General features: G+C 34.3%; 2 protein-coding genes across 2 annotated transcripts; both read right to left on the reverse strand.

Moving 5' to 3' along the window:
- Positions 1 to 9,636: 9,636 nt before the first annotated feature.
- LOC120279664 lies at positions 9,637 to 11,623 on the reverse strand. The gene is made up of 5 exons (XM_039286592.1): positions 11,551 to 11,623; positions 11,212 to 11,438; positions 10,522 to 10,623; positions 10,073 to 10,438; positions 9,637 to 9,743 (listed from the first exon to the last, which is right to left on the reverse strand). Exons 1-5 carry the CDS (start codon positions 11,621 to 11,623, stop codon positions 9,720 to 9,722), a joined length of 792 nt encoding a protein of 263 aa, XP_039142526.1. The 3' UTR covers positions 9,637 to 9,719.
- A 110-nt stretch (positions 11,624 to 11,733) lies between these two features.
- On the reverse strand, positions 11,734 to 18,883 carry LOC120279674. Its single transcript, XM_039286599.1, has 5 exons — positions 17,796 to 18,883; positions 17,546 to 17,714; positions 16,523 to 17,146; positions 12,183 to 12,298; positions 11,734 to 11,788 (listed from the first exon to the last, which is right to left on the reverse strand). The coding sequence occupies exons 1-5, from the start codon at positions 18,881 to 18,883 to the stop codon at positions 11,734 to 11,736; spliced, it is 2,052 nt and encodes a 683-aa protein (XP_039142533.1).
- Positions 18,884 to 25,770: the final 6,887 nt, after the last annotated feature.

Raw genomic sequence — 25,770 nt, forward strand, 5'->3', positions numbered from 1 at the left:
ATGTTCTCAAGTTTGTCGGGAAGTTGCTTGCATGCATATGATTGCATGGCTAAGATAGTTATACACTGCTACTTCATTATGTGTCTCTGCTTTTTTATGTTTGTTTGTGGTGCGCTTGTCTTGTTGGTCTTGTGATATGGATGTCTATCTCTCGTATTGTATAATCTAATAAATAAGGTGTCATGTATAAAGTCTAATTAAGATAAACGAAGTTCTCTTTATCGAGTTGCTTGTTTGTTCCAATAACAATCATCATCAATCAATTATGACAACTACAATACACGAGAGGACGATAGATTCAAATTTATTTCTTATTACATTTTTTTATCTTACTAGTTTAAAGGGTTATTTGATTATATATAATGAAATCATATGTAAACGAAATTACAGTGTAAGTGAAAATGTCTGTATTTCAACTTACATCATTGTTGTTTGAGCTGACCGTATTTATAAATGATGCATTTACTTTTTGTGTGTTTGATTTGATATAAATTTAAAAGTATAGTAACCATGTAAGTAAATTGGTGAGATTACACCATTACCTATTATTATTATTATTAATTATTTAGTACTCTTTATTAAAATTAATTTAAATAAAAATAATTAATTAATTAATTTAATCAATTTTAATATTTCTTTAATTTTATTACTTGAAAAAAATTTTATAATTAATTTTATTAATTTTATAAAAAAAACTTATGATAAAGTATTTAATTTTAAAAATATAATATTTATTTAATTTTATTACTTAAAAGTATTTTTATAATTAATTTTTGAAATCAATATAATATTTTCCATAAAAAAATATTTTTGTCATAAAAATATTTAATCATATAAATATCAGATTATAAAAATATTTGATATTTATTTAATTTTATTACTTAAAAATATTTTTATAATTATTTTTTAGAACAATATAATATTTTCAATAAAAAATATTTTTGTCATAAGAATATTTAATCATATAAATATTAAATTATAAAAATATTTAATATTTCTTTAATTTTATTACCGAAAATATTTTTATAATTAAATTTAAAGATAATTTACTTTATTAAATATTTTTATAATTAAATATAATGGTGAGTGGATACCACTTATTTTACTGGATTTGAACTTACAGCAAAATTTTGCTGTAAGTTGCAATGCTGTAAAAGTAAGTGAGATGTAAGTCCACTTACATGTAAGTAGGGGTTGACATGAGCCGGGAGACCCATGGGCTAGCCCGAACCCAGCCCAAAAAATACAGGGCATGGGTTTAGAAAGTTGGCCCAAAAAACTGGGTTGGGCTCAAATATTTTGGCCCGATTGAATTTCGGGCTGGGTTTGAGTCAAATGAATTTTGACCCGACCCGACCCGACCCGACCCGAATAAATAAATAATATATATATCATATATTATTTATAATATATATAATTATATATATAATATTTGTTGATAATAATACTACTTATTTATATAGAATTTATTTGAACCATTTATAATACTTGTGTTGTATTTTTTTCAAATGTTTGAAAAAATTTTAGGGGTTGTAGTAGTAGTTTTATTTAGTTATTTCAATTTTTCATAAAAAAATTATTTATTTTTTGGGTCGGGTTGGGCTGGGCCTGGGCCTAATGACAGTCAAATGGGTCGGGTTTGGATCAAAACAATTTGGCCCGAACATGGCTCGACCCAGCCCAGCCCGAATATATGGGTTGTATATTTGAGTCTAGCCCAGCCCAAACCCGACCCAGCCCGGCCCATGTCCACCCCTACATGTAAGTGATACTTTTATAGCAAACCAAACAATCACTTACATGTAAAACCACTTAAATTATAGCTAGTTACAGCTAATTACAGGTAACCAAACAGCCCCTAAGTGTAATTGAATTTACAAATACCTGGAGGTACTTTATTTTCATAAATGTTTTATTTGTTTGGATGAATTTGAAAATCCTAGTATAACTTGAAATGCACCAAAAACATATGTTAGTATATTTGAACTTACAATCTAATCCAGTGTAAAACAAGATTTTGAAATTGTAACTATATTATAACTTAAAATCCACTATATGTACAACTACATCTAATCAAACACCGCCTACGATGATTATATTTCCAATTTGTTACTTTTAAAAAACAAACTCAAAACAACATGTTTTTTTTTTTCTTCAACTTTTTCTTCCATAAGTGAATCCAAACATGAATGATTGAAATCAGAATTGCTTAACTCTCTCTCTCTCTCTCTCACACACACACACACACACACACACACACAAATAAAAGTAAAAAACAATTCAAAATCTAAGAAAAAATAGGTTAATTGAAATAGGCCTTTAACAAAAGTATTTAAGGACAACCGAGGTGCTCAGCTCATGCAGTGGAATGCCACTTGGGGATGGCTTAAAATTCAAAACCATGCGCTTGTGTAATATAGAAATAATGTTCATCCACTGTTCCACGCCCCAGGTACTGTTTTAGGATACTGATTAAATAGGTCCTGGATGAGTCTTCTATGGACGGAATTATATCCTTCTCCTCCAGAGTTGTGTGGGATGGGGAGTTATTAACTCATTATGATTTTTGCAAATCTTCTAGGCATGCACGCAATAAACTTTCATTATGTATATGGTGCCTAGACGAGTTGATAAATCTCTAGGGAATTGATAAGCCATCCTAACTAGTGCACCTCTATACTTGCCTTTCTCTTAACAAATCCTTAAGTGAGACTCTTGTCGCCTATTGTCATAAAACAATTGTGCAAGCAAAACTCCATGTTCATTTGTTAGGGTAGCATATAATAATGATAAATTTAGTACTAACATCTGTAAATGCTTTTTTAAGTTAAAGACTAATGTTATAGAAACTATGTAGATACTGTGGATCATGCAAGTTTTCCAAGACAATTTTATCTTCAGTTTGTTTGCTAATATTTTGACTGAAATGAATTTGTTGAAAATGAGTGTTTTTGCAAGTATTCAGTTGTTTATGCTATTATTTATATATCCTTACAGTTATAATACAATTTTGTTGAAAATATAATTGGGCAATTTGTTGACAAAAACAATGCTAATTAAAGTCATGAATTTTGTGGGAAAATAAGCAAGCTCAATAATATTGTGCTTGACAAATGTACTTAGAGTATGCTTCATACATAATTGTTTACAAAAAAAATTAGTATACTTCATTAGTCTCAAAATCTAATTTACTATGTCAATGGATTATGGAAAACTTTTTTAGATGCTAAACTAAATTATAATTTTGTTTGCATATACAATTGTATAGACTTTGGTGTTTTTTTCAGAAAAACAAAGGTTGACTTTATAGATGAGATTAATGGTTATCTAAAAGATAAAAAATCAAAATATATAATTATCATACTCCAATTGTGTCGTGGCAAATGATTTAGAGGTTATATTTATATTTTTTGAAAATTTTATTTGTCTATTACACATGATTAAATTAGAAACTAATTCAATGCAAGAAAATTTAGAATATCTAACTACTGATGAATGCCCTTACCAAGGAAGTTACTGTATTTTAAAACAAGTATAGTTAAATTTTTTAATGAATAAATATGGAGATTACTGTTTTTATAATTATTTTTTAGTTTAATTGATTAGTTAATTCTTGTGAAGATTTTTGAGTAAATGTGATCAAAACTCTAAAAGGATAAGTTAAATCTCTTCTTAATCTATGCGCTCCATCTCTAGTGACCTAGCAAGTGAAGGAACTGATAAAAAGGCTATTGAATTATTAGTAGAATCTATAGATGTAAAAAAGTGGTCCGAATAAATTATATATATATATATACTTTTAGTTGTCATATCTTCTACTTTTTAGTTAAATAAAATCAATTTTTATTTTATACTACTTTTATTATTTATCATATATTTTCATGATTTAACTATCCTAGGTTGGAAGTTTTTGGGTTCTTCCTACAATTATTGAGTAGAGAGTGATCAAGACTGGTAGTACTGCTTCTCTAAAAGATGTCAAAAGAAAGTTGGTCTTCTTACCAAAAGATTTTATTGTGAAAGTGTGACAAAGTTTGATTTATAGGGACTCCAAGGTAGAGTAACTATGGTACTTTTTTATTATATGTTTTTTAATTACAATTTTCATTTGTTATATTTTTAATGGTGGGATTGATTGACTAGGTTCAAGGCCCAAGTAATTAAGAGTTATTAATGGGATTAGCAGTGCTTCATTTTTGTTTTGTAACTTAACATGAATTATAAGACCAAGCCTAATGAACATAACTATTGTATTATATAATAATTCCAATTAATTTCATATATGTACCAATGGATCCTTTCCAGTTGAGATTGATAGTTTGGTGGAAAGGAAATTACTATTTAGATTTAAATCAAAACTCGGAGTGTTGATAAGCATAATGAAGTCTATAGCGTTAGGAGGTTAGATGACAACAACAGGATAATATTAAAATATGTTTTAAGGTGTTATATTAAAAATTATGTTAGCGTAAACTAAGTTAATATTAGTTATTAAATAATTATCTTACATGTTTAATATGACTATGATTGATCTTATTACAAAAACTAATGTTTTCAGGAATTTAATGTGTTTTTTCAACTTGAACACATTGATGTTGTTGAGCTAAAGGGGTAGCTATGGAATTGTCATCTGTATTTTTATGATAACATTTTTTACTATATTCACAACTCAATAAACTTCGAATGGTGTATAAATTTATGTGTCTAACAATGAGGTTAGTATACCAAATAAAAAAAGTACAAAATATTGATGTAATCCATTTATAGTTGAAAATGATGATTCCTTCAAAAATACAGTAGATGACAGTCCAACTAATGAGATTTCAAGAAAAAATATGGAAAAATTAAGAAAAAAATAGTTTATAATAAACAATTTTATCAAAGTTGGGTTTTGTAATCTAGATAGGATGATTTCATTTGTGGTTTTTGTCACTTTAATTCCATCAAACTTGAGATTATGTTTTAGTTTCAACGAAAGAAATATTGTTTGATGATAGGGATGTAAGCGTACATGTTGATCTCATAATAAAGTGTGTGTAAAGTAGAGTATCGGACCATAGGGAAGGAGGTGAATACTAGTAATGACTCTAGACCGAAAAATAGCTTAAACCAATCGAGTAACATGTGTATAAGTAATACGAAAGAATATAAGAAAATACGGGAGGCAATAGGAGAGAAATTAAGGAAGAAAGTGATGTCCGGGCATAGCATCCCTCTAGGGTTATAAGGCACATGACAATGGTTGTCTAAACATGCAATTCTATTTGAACCGAAAGGTTTCTAGAAATATACAAAACCCTGATTTTCTCAGGTAAGGTGTAACTAAATAGGTGCAGAGTTGATACAAAAAATCCACATAATCGCATTAACACTCTATGAAACCTTATTACAGACTAATGATAATATCTTAAGCAGTTAATCTCTCCCCTAAGAGAAATATTACACCTAATCCGAATACAGAGCAGAAATGCGATTTCTCATAAAATCCGCTCCACATGATTGCAAAGAGCACGAAAAACATCATCAATCCACTAGGAAGAATTGTGGAAGACAAAGTCTCCTAGATACCCTAATTAGAGATGTACCCACTATCCTCTCGTATTGCGGTAAGTCTATGCTAGATAGGAATTTTTTTTCGTCACGTAGCAATACCATGTATGGTTGCTAGGGCTTTCGCTTCATTAGAAATTAAGCATTCACTCACACAATTAGACTCAAGTAGATATGATTGCAAATAAAGAAATCAATTAAGCATCAAAGTTTCAACAATCAAAGTCAAGAAAATAAACCCTAGAGTTTAACTATGCCCACACATCTACAAATTAGCCCTCCATTAATGGAGGGCAAGCATTCAAGATACAGATACAGGAGAAAAACATGAGAGTCATGAAAGCCCCCTTCTTAATCTCATCGATGAGGAATCACCGGAGAAACCCTAGGTAAGCTTCCATATATGCACGCCGCCAAGATGGCTTGAAGGCTACGATCTTCAATCCCCTTGAATGTATAGCCGAATCCCCCTTGAAATTACTCCTTAGGTACTAGAGATTGGCTCTTTATATTCCTCAACCTCACCTCCAATTAAGAATTGCCTCCAAAGAATAGAAGAATAGAATAGAATATTTCCCTAGAAATCCTCATAAGTTTTATTTATACCCAACTACTTATGGGCTACTTATGGGCGTAAGGAATAGGCCGTAAGGGTGCTGGAGAAGATGGGTCGCTAGCCTTACGGGAATGCTTATGGCTATAAGCCCTATCGGTAAGGTCTTCTGTTCATGTTATGATCTAGCATAATACTGTAAGCACTGGACCATAAGCTTCACTGTTATGCTCCTTGCAACCTGATGAGTGTACATTGTTCACGTATTTCATATCTATTTCTACACTCATTTGGCATGCATGAGAACCATAATGTGGAATTCCATGCTAAATATCGTGTGTTTTACATTAACAGGCTTAAGGCAGTACTTAAAGGCGAGGGAGATCCAAAAGAAGAAATTTAGATCAAAAACAATAAAATTAGAGCTCTCTCAGCATCACTAGAACAAGGACAAGACAAACTAGGTGGCTTACGGGCAGGTTACTATCCACGTTATGGCCATAAGTATAGTCCAGAAGACCTTGTAGGCATGCTTATACCAGTAAAAAAGGTTCAGAGTAAATTTAGAAGACCTTACGGTCAAAGCTTATGCCCTTAAGAATGCCCATAAGGGCCATCCAGAGGAACTTACGACCACAATGCATGCTCGTAAAGGAAGTCATAAGAAGCAATCAGAGAAGCTTATAGTCCGGCGCTTACAGGAGTAAGATGGACTAAAACATATTCAGAAGACCTTACAGATGAGGCTTACAGCCATAAGTATTCCCGTAAGGCTTGTGACTATCTTCCCCATCTCTCTTACAGCCTAGCCCTTATGCCTATAACCAACCCGTAAGCAGTCGAGCATAAATGAAACTTAAGAGGATTTTTAGGGCATCATCTATTCTATCTCTCTATTCTTTGGGTGGTGATTCTTGGGGGTGAGATTAAGGAAGTAAATGGCCGAGTCTCCAGCACCTTAGGCAAGATTTGGAAAGGGATTTGGCCCGGTATTCAAGGGATTGGAGATCATAGCCGATTGACAAGGGAGTTTTCATGGATCCTATGTTTACTTTAATTCTTTGTATCTTGAATGCTTGCCCTCCATTAATTGAGGGCTAATTTGTAGATGTTTGGGTGTAGTTGAACTCTATGATTTATTTTTGTGACTTTGGTTGTTGGATATTTAATGCTTTAATTAATTTCATAGTTGCAATCATATCTACTTGAATCTAATTGCTTGTTTGAATGCTTGGTTGCTAACGAGGTGAAAGCCCTAGCTATTATGTTTGATATGCTACGTGACAAGTAGTGACACACCTCTTACGTCCAAATAATAAAGTACCCGACAGGTCGGGTAGTCGAATCCATAGGGAATGGAAGTATTAGTAATGACTACTTCTAAGTTATCTAGTCGGAATCAAGAATATGGTGAAATGAACTCAAACACAAGAATATGAATGTCACAAACAAGCAAGGAAGAGTAGAAATGAGGAAGATCACAATCAATGAAAATGAGGTACTTGGGCAATTCTCCCCTAGGATTTGACATTAAGTGCAAGTTTCACAGAGTGTTTTTAAACCAAGTTAATCCAGTCAAGGAAATCCAAGAATAATCAATCCTAGCCTCCTGATCACCGATACTAGTCCCCTACCAGGTCCTAGTGGACAAATCACTCAATATCAACACCTCACACCACATGTGACCGTAATAGACTCTAGGGATTCCTAAGAGTACATCCGATTCCTAAGGATAGACCTAACCCTACTTTTTAGGTGAAAATCTCTAACCCCTTACAAGGTCCCGGTAGAGAAATCTCTTAACCTCACACCTCACACCAAATATGGTTAAAGCCTAGGGAACACAGACATAGAATATAATAATCGGAAGGGCAAGGGGACACTCCACTATCTCATGACTCACCTTCTCATTCCTCTTCAATCTTGAGGTTCTAACCCTAATGGAGACATCTCTCTCACCAAGGCAAACAAATCATGCATACCAATTAACCATAAGATCAACAAGGCAAGGAAGTAATAAGAAAGCAAGATTGAAACTCAATTAAACTCGGATTTAATAGAAAACACAAAGTAAATCAAGTAAATCAATGCAAGAATAAAATCCTAGGGTTCACATACCCAAATACCTACTAGGGTTTAGCACTCTATGTGGCAAGTTACAAAACAAATAATGCAATGTAAATCAATAAAACTCATGGAATAAAACCCCCTTGAATACATGTTAATGGCCTTGATGGGACGTTCGATGTATTGAAGGATTCCTTTTTGACGCCAGGTCACCAATGGCTTCCCCAATGCTATGACGAAGAAAGAATCTGTCAAAGTTGGTGAAGAACGCCCCCCAAATTCGCAAAGTCCTCCACTTCAAACCCTAGCTACTTTGCCTCTCAAAAGCAATGAAAACATCCCTAAAGAATAGAGCAAAACAGCTATTTATATCTACCAATATGTTCCTATCACGTACCTTGACCTGCCCGGGTCAGCTGCCACCCACCCAAGTGGAATTCTGACCCCATCGAGCAAACAGCAGTTTTGCTACAATATTACTACAGTGGTTTGCTACAGTACTTTGCTATAGTGCTCCTAACAATAAGGCTCTAACACTCTTCTCTTAAGGCCACATGGACAGGCACATGTCCACATAGTCTGTTATAAGGCTCCTTGTCATCTAATCATTATTGGAAAGGCTCATGAAGTCTTCACACAAGTAAAGACATGAAAATGTGACTGCCTTTATGCCCTTCCAATTCACAATTTAACTCAAATTCTCTTGCAAGTTGACACACACCCCCATGTGTATGAGCTCCACTTGTGTCTTGATCTTTACACTACAACATATTAGTTCTTCGCCGGCATTTTTATTGACCTTTAGTGGTGTTTATAAACGCCAGTAAATCACTTCAGGGTAACTTTGGAAAACGCCGGCGACAACGTCACTAAAGTAGCGGCGTTTGTTATCCAAAAACGCCGCTAGTATGACCAGCGTTTGATCGTAAAACGCCGGCAATGTCGAAGCTGGTTCTTCGAGAGTAGCCCGGTTTCGCGGCGTTTAATATATAAACGCTACAAAGTTTTTTGCGTTTATCAAGAAAACATGCCGCAAAAAAATACATAGTTGGACACTGAATTTTTTATTTATTCGCGGCGTTTAAGTAATAAAACGCCACCAAAGGGCCGGCATTTTCTGACTAAACGCCAAAAATACTGCGATCTGTATATTATTTCTTTGTTGACTATGCCGCAGTTTTAAAATAAAAACGCAGTAATTGGATAAAACACCGTAATTTTTCAGATTTTTTTGCATTTAATTCCTGTAATAAATTTGAATATTACCTAAAACCCAAATTAAACTTCATTAATAAAAATAAATATGAAGGCAATAAATAATGTACAATCTTGTATGTGAATACCATAATGATATATAAATTTAATCAACTTCGAGATCTTCAGTCTCATTCACAATCACAAATATTTAACAAAATATGATAGGTACAATTGTAGTGGAAAACTCATAGACACGAAGATTATTCAAAGTTCATATAAAATCTCATTAAAAAAGTGGGAAAAAAAAATCAAGCATTCATCGGTCTTGATCATCGAACCTCCTAAGAGTGCATCAATGTTCTGGAGAAGCCTGATTCTGCAAGAATAATTTAGAGTATTAGTATTAAACAACACACAACATTATATGTTTAATGTACTATATATTACCTGAACATTCACACTAGACCCGGCTGTGTTAGCCTTAGGGGTCTGAGATCCGATGCATTGATTCTATAATAATTAGAATTATATGTTTAAAATATAATTTGGCAACAGAAAATTAGGAATGGACCAATAAATAAATACTATAAACTTATAGAGAGTATCACCCAATTATACACACACAAATACATAAATGAAATAATAACTTATGATTATGGAAGTATCCAAAAAGTAACTGATTACTAGTTTAGAAGTTTGAAATACCTGCGATTGAGAAGATGATCCACCTATGGTAGGTAGGGGAATAGTCGCTCCTGGGAATTGTTGTTGCAAGAAAGTATAAAGAGCGTTGTAATTAGCACGTTCTTGCCCAAGCTCATCTTCCATCTTCTGGAACTTTTCATTCATCTGTTGGCGAAATTCTATGCACTCAGATGAATGACCACTACATGTTGTGAGACGACGACTATCTGAATGGCCGTAATATGAAGTTGGTGTAGGACCCAATCCAAGCCCTCTTACTCGGCCATGTCGCTCTTTTCCAATCACTTGAGTCAAAATTTCTGTTTCAACCATTCCCTCATCCCCATCGATTGATTGATATTCAGATAGTTTTTCATTTGCCTTTTCCTACATTTATGTAAAAGACTTTTAGCAAATGCCATTTCTTAAGAAATCAATAGAAGGAAAAATAATGGCCAGAGACTTAGTACCATAATCTCTTCTGTCTCTTTATTCAAATATGAACCATCTTTTTTAGTGTGGGTTGCTTTGGAAAACTCGAAATGCCCTATTTTCTTTCCACTTTTGAGTTCCTAAATCAAGAAATTATAGATTAGTAATGGTTTCTAGCAAAGCATACTCTTTGGAAAAAAAATCATACTATTGAATCTTGAAAGACTTAACAATTTTTTACCATTTCCTTTTCTTTTCTCGCGAAACTTTTTGAACCAGAAGTGTGTGTGTACTTTTGTTGCTTTCTCGAGGAGACCCCAACTGTTCGATTCTCGCATAATAACATGAACATTAAATTACATATGTAAGATACCATGATAATTACATTTATAATAAACAATATATTATTCTCACCTCCCCTTTCCTCGAGTACCAAAAATCAACTAATTCTTCCCATTGCCCGACTAATGGTCCCTTCGGATGCTTTTTCTTTATTTGCTTGCATGACCCATCCTCTCTTTTGAAATATTTTTCTCTTCAAATCATGTTTGTTGTCCCTCCATTTCTTTCCCAAAGACTTGAGCACATAGTCTTTTTGGGATTTCAAGAACAAAGCGTGTCTATTTCATAACCAAAAATAGTTTCAACCAAATATTATGACCTTAATAATATCATTATATAAAAAAGAATACCTTATGCATAACACAAATATAAGCATAAAAGTATACCTCGATGAAGTTTAATAGTTCATCCTTCAATGTTTTTGGCACTTTATGCCAACTCTCGTATTGAAGACCGATCTTACGGCTAGATCGAGCGATCATACCTAGGAATGAAGAGAACAATTGTGCCTCGGGGCCCAATTGGTTGTCCAAGCTCCCGTTGCATCGACCAACACTTTCTCTCACGGAGGTAGTGCCCACAACTCCTTCAAAGTTGTTCGTCCCTCTTCCTTCTACAATGACCCACATTGTCAACTGTAACAATTCATGTGCCCATTCATCAAGACAAAATGGTTTAACCCATTACTCAAAAAGTTGTATTTGGAAATCAATTGCACAAAATACCTGTTTTTACATTAACCACTCCACTAGTATTTTCAATTATTTTATCATGGTCTTCATTTTTCATCATCTCCATTACGATTTGAATCGAGTGTCGATGATGAATGAGTTGAGTGACGTTGACAGCTTTGAGCGCTTGAGATCTCAACTTCATTAGTTGTAGCAGCATTGTGACTGGTATTTGTTTCAGATCGGATTCCCTTCATGTCCTTCAATTTTGATCTTGGCATCTTGATGTTGTCTACAACACATCATAATGATAGTTATACATCATAATGATATTGTAATTTTGTTAATTGAAATGGTCATGATAGGAGGAGATTACTTTTTATCCTTATATTAGTACCCATTGTGCTATTTTTCTGTCATATGGTTCAATTGCAATCAATTTGTTTTCATACCATTATCCATATCAATACTTTGTTGTTTAACATTCATTGGCCAGCATCCATCCTTGTATTACATAATGATGAAAAAACACAATTTAAAAATTTTATCCCCAAAGTCTACAATATAAAATAATCAAACAATAAGTTGATAAAATTCACTTGCAAAGTTGTTCCAATATTGGGAAATTGAACATTTTGGCAAAACAAAAACAATAAAAAGAAATATACTCCAGAAATATAACATACTTGCAGTTCAAATTATTTGCAACAGCAAAGCCAATCAAGGTTGTCCAATGGTTTGGGATTACTGACAGAAGTTGTTGTCTAGTTTCAGCAAATCTTGACAAATCCCGCAGTTGAGCCTGCAAAATTACATGGAGAGCGTTCAAATGATTCGAGTGTAAAAATAATTCAATGAGCATGTTTACATCTACGAGATACATGCCAAAGTGTCTTCCCCATTCCATTTTCATTCAAACAAGAAAAGACGAGGAAAGTCTTAATAAACCAAAAAGATAACCGATGAAAGAAAATCATAACATAAATATATGTTGCACTGCCTATTATCGAGACGGAAAGCTCAATGTATCGATTGTTTATCACAATTTTATTGCCTCTCAACCACCGGATCATCACATTTTGTGTGGTAATAAATCAATCAATCCAACATTTAAGAAAAACAAAATAATTTAAAAAATGACACATAGATCTATATTTCATGATCCAAAAATAAATCAAACAATCCAACATTTAAGGCCACATGGCCATTGATCCCTTGCTATCAATTCTAGTAAACAAACTAAAAATCTTGGGAACAAGTGAAACTAGGATCTCACTCAAGATAACAATAATAAAACATGTAATAATGCTTATATTTAACTTAAAAAAAAAAAAGAAGTCAATTCCATGTGGATCTATGTCTCTGGTTGACTTAGAAATTTTCCCTAAAACTTATCTTAACTTTTCTCCATAGTAGATTCATCAAGCCTAGGAACCTGAGCAAACTAATGTTAATTACATTAATAGTTCTTAATGTTAGACAAAGAATATTAATTGTAGTTATTTTACATGATAACAAAATAATAAAACAAAGCATTGTATCTAAAAACATTGACTACCAACAATGTAAGTACATAAACCTTGCTTGTCTAAATATATAATTGCAACTAGAATATAGATAACCATATAAAGAAAAACATGTCCATGAGAAATTATCAGCATGTCTTCCAAAAATAGCATTTAAGACAAAAGATTTAAAGTATGGTTGAAAGCTGAACATATCTGCCAACCAATTGCAGATATTTTTGCTAAAAAAAAGGCGCACAAGTCTGAAATTTCAAAAGGTGAAAAACCTGGAATAATATGATGAAACAAATGACAATATTTCTCTTATCAACAGCCCACTGTTTAATAATAAAAAAATCAGTCACTAACTTTTTAGCATCTAACATGAAAAAAACTTGGCTTGTTGGTCATATAAATATATAATAGAGCAAATACACATCCTGGATTGACCACCTTGTGTATTTTCATATGAAGTTATGTGTATTTTCATATGCATCACAATAAAGTTTGTATTGATAATTGTAGTATTTCCAGCTTTTGTATTGTTAATTTCATTCATGATTTCTTCCTTTTGGCATCATCTTTCAAGCATATGCTTAACTTATAACATGTAATATATCTGCATATTTTCTCTAACAACCAATATAACAAATTGACTGATTTTTTCTGATTTGATTTTGAAGCATCACAATTAAATGTTTGTACTCATTGTTAATCTTGTTTACAGGACTCCCAACTTATAATCAAGCAACACATAGATAAGACAGTGTATGACTGGCTCAATTTGGTTCCACACTTTGACTTGCACCGTAAATGCAAAACATCGGATGCAACTACTTAATAAAATAAAAAAATAAGACAAACCAATGACAGCAGCATTCTGAGAAATAAATAAACAAATAAACATCTAACAAATGAGAATGACGTATAGAGAAAATGTAGATTTCATCAAAAATATTACCTTTGGTTAATTAAGACAAACAAATAGATACAGTGTAACAAGAGAACCATACAAATAAGACATCACTCTCTCAATCAAGATCACATTCACTTCTTCAAAACCACATATCTTTTTATTTACATAAATCCAATGCATAACAACATATGAGAACATATCAATGACCTGATTTCGTATTTCTGCAGAACAGATTGCTAGATAATCATCCTTCTGTTTTGTGTTGGTTGTTTTTTTAAAATTATATGTTGAATTTTTTTGCAGAACATATCAATGACCTTCATTCATAGGAATTGGGTTGTCATCATAAACTTCAGAACATTTGAGCAAAGAGCTTACATGGAATAAAACCATTTTCATGTTTGGAAAAACATATAAACCCGAATATAACCACAAAAATAATTCAAAAACCCGGATCATTGTCTGAAGGCAACAAGATCGTCGAGATGATTGTCTTTGAATTTATATTTATTCTTGAATCTTCATTTGAATTTCTCATCCTTAATTAACATTAATGAACTACTCGCATAAATTCTAGTCCTCTTACAAGATCAACTGACATAATTTTCATATCTTGTTCACATTAGTTTACTTGTCACAATAATAGTGATTCCAAAGGAGGAGAAATTTCAACAGGAAACTCAATCAGAGAAACATAAAAACAAACTCAAGAAGAAAAATCCACAAGTCTTAATGATAGATGCTTTCTAGTGAACAGAGACCTCAAGATGAATACATGTCATTTAATCAGGGACATTAATTTCATTAATGCAATTCTGAGACTTATATGTTTGCCAACTATCATTATAACTCTGGATCATGCATGAACATTAATTAAACAAAAGCTTTACTGTCTTTTGCCTTATATTTCTTTCGACAATTTACATGGAAGTGATTAAGAAAGAAGTACGAAATATACATGTTGTTAATTAGATATTACTAAAATATTATAGTACCTGAACCACGCCTTAGATTGGAATGATGCCCAATTAAAGATTGTCTCAATTATAGCTCTGTTAGAAAAATTTGCCAGGATACCTAACAACAAGGGTACAGATATCCATTAAATAAAGCTCCAAATGGCATTAAAAAAAAAAAACAATCACATGATCAATGCATGTGTCACTTGTAATATTTTTAAAGGAAAAACATATGCATAGTGAAGATAATTAAACTACTTGATCATTGACAAAGTTAAAAAAACATATGCATTCTCAAATTCTGTGCTACCAGAATGGATCTAGAAACAGGAAAGATGATTCATTCCTGCATTCTGAAACAGGGAATGGCCGGTTTCAAGAAGCTCTGCATCTCTTTCAAGCAATGCAGTCGGGGACGAGTGTCAAAGCTAATGAATTCACTCTAACTGCTGCCATTCGAGCTCGTGCAAGCATTAAGAGACCTTAGAAGTGGAAAAGGAGATTCATTGCAGCCCTAATCGAGTCTGGATATTCATCAAATTAATGCTTCTGTTTTAAACTCTTTTATTAGCTTCTACTTGGAGATCAGACAACCCCAGCAAGCTCTAAATCTATGGACATTTTCTTGTGAAGATGATAATCCATGGAATTCCTTGATGCAAACTTTTTCTAAACTTATTGATAATGGAAGCATAATCGAGCTTCTTACTCGACATAAAGTTAATTGTAAGACTACTTGATCAATGACAAAGTTAAATGATAATTAAACCACGTCCCATAAGATTTAAACTCGACATAAAGTTAATTGTAAGACTACTTGATCAATGACAAAGTTAGCCTTTGAAGATAATTAATAATTCAAATTAAGCTTAAATATTTTCTGAAATTATAGAAATTACATATATACCTCCTTACACTGAAATAAACTAATTTTACACATGAAGACTTTGGTTAGAATATCAAATGTGTGAGATTACACAAAAAACAACCCTGTAGTCATCTCCATGTTTTATCTAACTCTAATATTTTGCCCAATAGCGCAATTGAATAAAATATTCCAAAGTGAAGTAGGAGAAGAACAACCTTAATGATTTAGATAAATCAAGATAAAAGGAACAACAAAGTCACCAAACAATTAATATGAATCACACTTGTACAACATAGCAAACTCCAAATAATTCATTGAAAGGATAACTTCCATAAGTAAATTTCATGACACTAGTCTTTATGTAAATTTAATGCGTAAATATTGTCATACATGAATATGAGAAGAAGCTATAATATTGAATGCACAAGACTTTTCAGAAAACTATCAATCCCTCATTATCTTTAAGTGTTTTTTTTTATGTATTTAACTTGTCATGCAGGAAGAATATGAGAAAGGCTAACCAAGTCCTAGTTTATGCTAATGCACTGAAAGATATGCACCATTGAAAAGTTCAAAGCATTCAACATATCAAATAGTAGTATTGCTAGTAAAAACAGAAGATTAACATCAGAAGTTCAAAACCTAATGGAAATATCATGATTGATTCATACTACATGTTTGCAAAGTTGAAAAACTCACACTAGAAATTTTGAATTTGCAAAATTGTAACTCATCGTACAAATATGAAGCAATTTACTGATCATTAAGCCGCATATACATCCTCATTGACATCTTCACGAACCCATTGCTCATCATCGTTAGAAGATAAAATTCCTTCACTACTAGTAGGAAAACAGTCAGTTCGAGGACCACTTTCTGTCGATTCATCACCCATGTCATACACTTCCCTAGCATGATTGCGTATCACAACATACCATCCAGATTCGGTGAGATCTTTACTGTAGAATACTTGCTTCACTTGTGATGAAAATACATAAGGCTCATCAATGACATTGGCACCTGTATGGATTAATCTAGAAAAATTCACCATGGTAAATCCATATTTATCTTTCTTAATACCCCGACTATTAGTAACATCAACCCAATCACATCGAAACAACACAACTTTGAATTTTTGAAAGTAATCTAGCTCAATTATGTCATTCAAAATCCCGTAATAGTCAACATTTCCTTGCACGGGGTTCGCATCACTTGCGCTAGCATAACTCACTGTTGAAGAAGTAACAACACATCCGGAATTTTGAGTCCTCCTTAATCTCTCACGAGATTTGGTATGGAAGCGAAATCCATTGATGATATATCCTTTGTATCGCTTAACAATTTGGTTTGGTCCTTGTGCAAGGAACCTAACTTCTTCGGTCACATTTCTTCCACGAGAAACCTAAGAAATTGGGTCAATATATGTATGGAATTAAAAAGCAAAAAATTTATAGAGAATTATGTTTCTAATTTCATCACTTACAACTTCGGCCAACCATTCATGAAAGGTCTTAGTAAATTGCATATCAACATCACGAGCGGTTGAACGGCGAGCACGCATTTGTTGTCTTAAGATATTCTTGTACTCACTACAATTAATTGCAATACAAATTGTAAACTTATGCCATACAAATTAAAACATATGGAAATGCTTCACTCATGATTGTAGTGTGACAGTAACGTCATGGTGTAATAAGACATATCGATGTGCTTGTGCTAATGATTTAGCATCTAATTCTGTAATTTCAAATTTGCCTATTGGTTGTCCATGACTATGAAATAAATAAGGTCCCCCGAGTGCCTCATCATGAACTTCTCCCAAATTCCTTGATGGTTTATCAAATATTGTTTCAACATCTTCCAGATATCGGGAACAAAAGGTCACACATTCCTCTGCCCAATAACCTTCGGCAATAGAACCTTCAGGATATTTCTTGTTCCGCACATAGTTCTTTAACTTCAACAAGAACCTAAAACATGTATGTCATGTCAACTAAAAAATAAATTTAATTCTTACTAATTAAAACTAAGTCTATAGTAGGAAATTTTACCGTTCAATTGGATACATCCATCGGTAATGGACAGGTCCACCAAGTTTGGCTTGCAATGGAAGGTGAATAAGCAAATGGACCATTATAGTGAAGAAAGATGGTGGAAAAATCTTCTCTAATTGACATAAAACCATCGATGCTCGATATTGAAGTTTGTCGAGCTCTTCAACGCTGAGAACCTTACCACAAAGAATTTTGAATATATTGCAAAGCTCGGAAATGGAACACATCACTTGTTTTGATGATGATAAGCGTAAAGCAATTGGAAGCAAATCATGGAGTAGTATATGATGATCATGTGATTTTAGAGAATGTAGCTTCCGTTCCTTTTGGTTCACACATCTTGATATATTTGAGGAATAACCATCCGGAACTTTAATGTTCTTCAAGACTTGGCAAAACACATCCTTCTCCCCTTTTGTCATTGAATAAACAGCAGGAGGCAACCTTCTTCTTCCATTAGGAAGATATTCAGGATGAAGAACATGACGAATTTCCATATCTACCAAATCAAGTTTGGCTTTCAAATTATCTTTTGATTTCCCATCAACATTAAGCAAGATTCCAATAATATTTTCACAAACATTCTTCTCAATGTGCATCACATCCAAATTATGCCGCAGAAGGTGATGCACCCAATATGGTAAATCAAAAAATATACTTCTCTTTTTCCACAAATCTGCTTCTTGTGATTCATCTTCTTCCTTGTCCATGACACTATCTTCTTGAAAATTGGATTCTTGCCTCTGTCTTTTCTTTGAGCTACAAGAAGCCTTTGATTTTCTTAGCCTTTGTTTTATTCGTTTCCCATATCTATATTGCACATCATTTAACATCAACAAGATGTCTGACCCACTTGTAGATAAAGGAGCCTCACGTAGCTCTAAGGTACCATCAAATAGATGTTTTTGGAGCCTATATGGATGATCTTTTGCTAACCACCGCCGATGTCCCATATAACAAAACTTTTGCCCATTGGATAGCCATCTCGACGCTGTTTCTGCAGCACAACAAGGGCAAGCATACTTTCCCTTCGTGATCCAACCAGATAAAATTGCATAAGCGGGGAAATCATTTATTGTCCACATTAGAGCAGCTCACAAATTGAAGTTTTGTTTCCTTGATGCATCATATGTCTGAACACCAACCCATAGTTGCTTCAGCTCCTTGATTAGAGGTTGCAAGTAGATGTCAATGTCATTTCTGGGACCATTAACTCACGGGATAATCATGGATAAGAGGAAAGAAGATTGCTTCATCCCTTTCCACGGTGGCAAATTATAAGGGATCAACACCACCGGCCATGTACTATAAGAAGTACTCAGTAACTTGAATGGATTAAAACCATCAGAGGAAAGTCCGAGCCTAATATTTCGAGGATCAGAAGCAAAGTCTGGATATCTCGTGTCAAATTTTTTCCATGCTTCAGCGTCAGCAGGATGCCTCAAACACCCATCTTCTGTACGACCAACAACATGCCAAGTCATATCCCCAGAAGTCCTCGACGACATGAATATTCTTTGTAATCTTGGGATGATGGGAAAATAACGCAAAACCTTCGCTGGTCTTTTGTGGACCATTTCATCATCATCATCATTGGAAGAATGGTTAGAATCAGTGGACAACCATCGAGAAGTGCCGCAAACAAGACAAGCTTGTTGATTTTCTTTATCACTCCAATAGAGCATACAATCATTAGGGAAAGCATGAATTTTTTCATAACCAAGTCCTAAGTCTTTGATGACCTTCTTAGATTCACGACTATTTGCAGGAATGGCGATGGTGGGAAAAAAATTCTTTCTAAAAACTCAATTAGGTAATCGAGCGCTTTTCCAGTCATCCCACACATGCATTTTAGGTGGAAGAGACGAATGCAAAAATACAACCTGGAATGCTTCGATCCATCATAAAGTTTCTCATTCATATCTTCAAGTAACTTGTAGAACTTTTGCTCGCCTCGTAGGGAGGTTCTTCCTCACCGCCCCATCCTCGGACTTCGGCTTCATCATTGACAACATCTCCAATATTAGGGTTCAATGCCCCCATGAACATCATGACGGATGTTAAAAGCATCACGTAACAATTCTCCCCATGGCACCATGGCTACTATGAAAGGTTGAAGTAGGTTGAGTGGTGCTTGGAGGCATTGTGATTATGTTATCCAAATTAGATGTTGAAGAAGGAACAAGCTCCCCATGGAAGAACCAACAAGTGTAACCCCGTAGGATTCCATCACACATTAAATGTTCTTCCACTACTTCTTGCTGTGCCAATGAACATTCGCACACTTTACACAAGGACAAACAATCATGTTGTCTTCACTTGACTTATCAAATGCGAAATCAAGAAGTGACTCCACTCCTTTTGCATACTCGTTAGACAATCTTGACTTATGCATCCAACTCTTATCCATCACTGTTTACCATCAATGAAGTTAATATAGTGCTTACAATTGTAATGTGCAAACCAATCAAGTGTCTTATCTTGAGAAATTATAGCCATCAAACCATGATGCCATCACAATCATATGAAATATTTCACAAGTATTTGATTTTATATATTTTTCATACCTCCAACTGTTCATGTGCAAAATGAGATATGTATATAAGCTTGCACAATGAATCTAATCAATGAGCTTAGGTGTTTCTCATTGATATAAGTTGGTAACTTATAATGTGTTTGATATGTTTATTAATGGAGACCATTTAATAATCATGGTGATGATTATGTTTAAAGTTCCTCTTACTAGCTAGCGTAAAGAAAAATGCTTTCTTTGTTTATTCTTTGAAGTAACCTTTCATTTATTTTCTACAAAGTTGTCTTCAAGGCTATAGCATCTTCATGAACAAATGAGAAAGTGACCTTATATGAAAAATCAAGGAAATTAATTATCAATTTGACTAGGTAGAAGTAAACTATATATATATATATATATAGTTGTGAGTGCACTTGTAGTTGAAATAGAACTATATATATTATTAAATGATAAAACATATGCATTCTTATTCCATCCAAGTAATTATTTTAGTGAAAATATGTCAAACTTAATTTTTATTAGATTTCTGTTCAAAGGTATTCCGTTCTAGTTGAGTATGTCTGAGTTCAAATTAATAACGTCGAGGGTTTGTTCTCCAATTTTCTCTTCTTTGTAGTCTCTAGTTTAAACATGCATCATTTTTTAACCCGCTGGTTTGGCAGCCAATGCCAAATCTATACCCAAACTAGCTTGGGTTTCACTAATGCTGCACCTTTGTTACAAATAACAAATGTGTAAATTGCCTGTTGGAATCTTTACAAATCAAATCTTGATATGCATACTTATTCATTCTATTACCATACCACAATTATCAACATCTCAAATAAACAATCAAATAGAAGATTGAACAGGATGCTTCATGTCATAAACCACTGGTTGTTTTCTGTTCTTCCTAAGCTTTCTCTGAAGTGGCTTAAGTTTAGCTTGGTTCCAACTAAGCTCCAAATCTAATTCAATTCATATTTCCTAGTTGGAGCTCTAAACTCGAAAATGAACAAGAACAATCAATAAATCAATGCATGAGTTCTTCCATGTGTATGTGAATTTTTCAATTGCTTTTAAGTCGAAGATGTCCATGTAGTTCATTTAGTTTTTCTTCTAACTAGATTATGTTGTGGAACTAAATATCGGTGACATTTAATAGTACTTTCATCCTTTTTTTTTGGGTGAAATGAACAAGAGTATATTGTAACAAATAATGGTCCAATTATTCCAAAAATAACTCTCTTTATTGAGATCCATTATATATTTTTTCACAGGTGAATGTCACAGCAGATCACCGGATCATCTACGACGCAGACTTGGCAGCCTTCCTCCAGACATTTGCATAGATCATTGAGATACAATAATCATTTCATCAAACTACAATAATTTGTTGGAGAAGGAATCTGTAAACCATTCAAAAACACTAAAGAGACCAAAATTTTCAACAAACCCCAAATCAAAACAAGTAAGATAAATGTCCAAATTCAACATCTCCATGCAAACATGATTTCAAGCAAGCTGAATAGAATTTCACCATCCAAATCAATCAAAAAAGAAAAAGAAAAAAACAAATATGTAGATAAAATCCTAAAAGAGGAACGACAATGAAGCAAAGGATGAGAAAAGGGTAACGGAAGTACCACCAGTGATCGATGCTCGGGAGCCACAATGAATTGGAGATGATGGTGATTGGGCACTGGAGAGGAGAGGGGAGCAACTTCCAGGAGAGCCTCTGTGCGGCGGCTGTAGCCGAAGATGAATTGGAGATGATGGTGATTGAGCCCTAAAAAGCATGCGTTAAAGAAATCACAGCAGATTAAGATTGAAACACAAACCAAAAAGGCAAACAAATTGGCAACCTGAAGGGGAAAACTCCGTCGAAAGAAGGTAGGCTGGAGCTTCACGAAGTTGGATCTTGGAGAAGTTGCTCAACCAGTAATTGGAGGTGTGCGACGGCGTTGAATAGCAGCGAGATCGAGGGAAAAGGTGGAGATTGGAGAAGGATTTGGGATTGAAACTAAGGAAACCTTGCGAAAGAAGGTAGGCTGGAGCTTTTCTCTGATGGAGAAGAGAACCTGCGCGCAGACAAGGGCCGAATATGGGGAGAGAAATAATAAATATTACCGGCGTTTTAGCCAAAAACGCCACCAAATCAAGGCATTTACCCGGCGTTTAAAAGGAAACCCTGCGAAAAATAATAACTTCCTGGCGTTTTAAAACTACAAACGCCGCTCTAACAAAAAACTTTCTCGCCGTTTGTCATCAACACGCCGCAAAGTTCCACTCTTCCATACTAGAAGTTGCTTTAGTGGCATTTTAAAATGCAAACGCCGTATATATACCGATAAAAAACCCATAATGGTGTAATATTGCCGGCGTTTTTAATACAAACGCCGGCATATAAATAGGAACTAGTCCCGGCGTTTTACTCAAACAATGCCGCTAAATTAAAACATTTCCCGGCATATTCCCTGGCGTTTTGGAGAAAACCCCGTCGATGTTTGGAAATTCTTCACGCCATCCTTTTCCGATAGCGCGCGCTTGCACTTTGCCGGCGTTTATATCATCAACGCCGCTACGGAAAACCCAATGCTGGCGTTTTCATAGTAAAACGCCGCCAATGTCCAATTACTCAATCCTAGAAGGCGCATTCGTGGCATTTCACAGTGAAAACGCCGTAGATGTTCCGGCGTTTTAATAAAACGCAGGCAATAAAATGCCGCTAAAACACTACAATGCTGTAGTGTTATGTTGCACAAAAACTCCCAAAAGGTACATTCATAACCTATCTTTGCTTCTTTTTCTTCTCTCATGGCCTTCATAACCCTATTTGCACAAAGGGACGCCAAATACAATTTATGAGACATAAAACATAATAAAAATGATGATCAATTTATGTAAAACATACAAAAAAATATATTCATTCAAGTACTTATCAAGTAGAAATACCCACCTATCATAGACATGCCGTGATTAGAGGAAATTATGAGTAAGCCTGGGTATAGGGTACTTTGGAGACTCTGTCTCCCTCAATTCTCCTGAGTGAGTTGTTGACAATCTCCGTGCTCTTTGCAATCATGTGGAGTGAATTTGAGGAGAAATCACATTTCTGCTCTGAATTCAAATTAGGTGTAATCTTTCTCTCTTTGGGGGAGATTATCTACTTAAGAGATTGTTGTTAGCTCACAGTGAGGTTTCATAGAATGTTAATGTGATTGTGTGGATGTTTATATCAGCTTTGCACCTATTCAATTACTCTTCACCTGAGAAATCGGGGTTTAGTATAATTCTAGAAACCTCTCCGTTCAAATAGGATTGCATATTTAGATAACCATTGTCTTGTACTTTATTGCCCTAAAGGGATACCATGCGTGGACATCATTCTCTTCCTTGAATTCTCTCTTGTGATTTTCCCGTATTTGCTATTTTTTTTGTTTTATTTTCAAACACACTTCACGTACTTTATCAGGATAACTTTTGGATTTACAGTTATTACTAATATTCACTTTCTTCCCTATGGACTGACACTTTGCACTTCAAGCACACTTAATTACCTGATCAACAAGTAAACTTGCGTTCGTCCCTATCACAACCGTCCTTGCGGGTATTAGCTGTGGTTGTAAGCTTCTTTGGATGGTCCTTACGGGAGTAATCCTTTCATGTAAGGTCCTCTGAGCTAGTTTTTCATTCCCCTTATAGGCATAAGCATGCCCGCAAGGTCTTCTGTAATTGACTTACGGCCTCTAAGATGAGCGTAAGATGCTGCAAACTGCCCAATTTGCCTTGTCCTTGTTCTAATGATGTTGAGAGAGCTCCAACTTCATCATTTTATGTCTGAAATGCTTCCTTTGACTCTCTCTCTCTCTCCTCTTTAAGTACTGCCCTAAGCTTGTTAATGCACAACACACTATAATTATCATCAAATTCCACAATATGGTTCTAATACATACTAATTGAGTGTACAAATTGATATGAAATACATGAAAATTGTACACTCATCACATTGCCCCACACTTAAGCTTTTTCTTATCCTCAAGTAAAATAGAACATTACAAACCAAGTGGAGGAAGTGCAAGACCTCGGGTGCTCAAGAATTAAGGAGTTTCACAAGTAATTCAGGTTTTCACAATACAAGGATGCTAAAAATTTCAAGTCCCAAAAAATAGTTAACATTCTATTCAAGATTATCATTGTGTGTGTGTTACAACTCTCTACTTCACTTCCTTTGACCTAAAGGACCTTCAAAAGCAAACAATCACACAAAAAACTTCTTATGCATAGGGCGGTGGTTTCACGCATCTCCCAAGGTAGCCCTTTCCCGTGAACACTCAATGAGATGCTTTCACACTTAAGAGAGGTAGGTCTTTCCACATCTTTTACTAAAAATACGATAGCTTTCACTCACATAAAGAGGTGGTTCTTTCTCTTGTTAGGGCATATATAGTATCCAACTTGTTGAGAGTAGCTTCACACTTCTAATAAAGGTAGTTCTTTCCATTTTGCAATGTTTCTCTTTTCTATTTTGAAACAAATTCTTTCAAATTTGCAAAAAAAAATTCAAATCAACCACAAGAAGTACAATGAGTAAAACTAAAAGAAGTCCAACAAGGTCTAAGTTGCTATAATAGAGAAGTTGTGTGCTCTAATTAGGTTAATAACTAAGAATAAAATGCACACTAAAAAAAGACTCAAAATGGAACAAACTCGAAAGTGTTCACCCTAATACTAAGAAACGCCTCTACATTTCAATTATACCATCATAAGTCACACTTGGCATGTAAAAGAGTTAACAATGAAACTTAAACCCCTCCCTTATACTTAAATCAAGCATTGTCCTCAATGTGTGTAAAAGAGAAGCATGCAAGGCAATGTAAACAATATTAGGGGGGTAGTGGAATAAGATTACTTCCCCGGTTCACATATGTGAAATCATTGAAGCTTGTAACCGGCCTAGTGTGTCTATGGTTGTTCCCTAGCAGTTTGGTGATCACTTAAGGTCAAGAACTTACCGAGTGAGCATCCCCTTTATAATTGAGGATGGTGGATGTTGCAAATCAGTCCTATGAGGTATAAGAAAATATCATTAAAGATAAAAAAAAATAAAATAACAAAAGAGAAAGTAAATTTCACTAAGAGTCTCAATAAGTACAAACTAGGCAGAGCCAACCTTTGCCAAAAATACTGAATACAAAGTCTAAAATGAAAGTATAAAATGAAACATGAAGTAAAATCAATGCTCTGCCTCATCCAAGGATACAGAATCTGTCAGCAAATACAGTAACAATAGAGGGGTCAATGCCGGAGGGGCTGGAACTGGAGGAGGGACAATACGTGAGAGCAGTCCAGGGCATGACCAAGGTCGGCCTCAATCCGTGCCTGGGTCACCAAGATAGTCCAGTGGACCTCCTTTAGCTAATAAACCTCAACACGTGACTCCCTGATCTTCGATCTGCG

This window comes from Dioscorea cayenensis, chromosome 2 (assembly GCF_009730915.1).
Source record: "Dioscorea cayenensis subsp. rotundata cultivar TDr96_F1 chromosome 2, TDr96_F1_v2_PseudoChromosome.rev07_lg8_w22 25.fasta, whole genome shotgun sequence".
In the NCBI taxonomy this organism is placed as follows: Eukaryota; Viridiplantae; Streptophyta; class Magnoliopsida; order Dioscoreales; family Dioscoreaceae; genus Dioscorea; species Dioscorea cayenensis.

What these genes read in the sequence shown, in the direction of transcription:
- LOC120279674 (XM_039286599.1), bottom strand. Translation starts at nt 18,883, where the DNA reads ATGTGGACAATAAATGATTTCCCCGCTTATGCAATTTTATCTGGTTGG. An exon ending in TGGATGTATCCAATTGAACG is followed by an intron (nt 17,715 to 17,795) that starts GTAAAATTTCCT and finishes TACATGTTTTAG; the next exon opens with GTTCTTGTTGAAGTTAAAGA. An exon ending in GTGAAGATGTCAATGAGGAT is followed by an intron (nt 12,299 to 16,522) that starts GTATATGCGGCT and finishes GTAATTTTGCAG; the next exon opens with GCTCAACTGCGGGATTTGTC.
- LOC120279664 (XM_039286592.1), bottom strand. Translation starts at nt 11,623, where the DNA reads ATGGAGATGATGAAAAATGAAGACCATGATAAAATAATTGAAAATACT. An exon ending in AGTGGTTAATGTAAAAACAG is followed by an intron (nt 11,439 to 11,550) that starts GTATTTTGTGCA and finishes GGGTCATTGTAG; the next exon opens with AAGGAAGAGGGACGAACAAC. An exon ending in AAGAGACAGAAGAGATTATG is followed by an intron (nt 10,439 to 10,521) that starts GTACTAAGTCTC and finishes ACATAAATGTAG; the next exon opens with GAAAAGGCAAATGAAAAACT.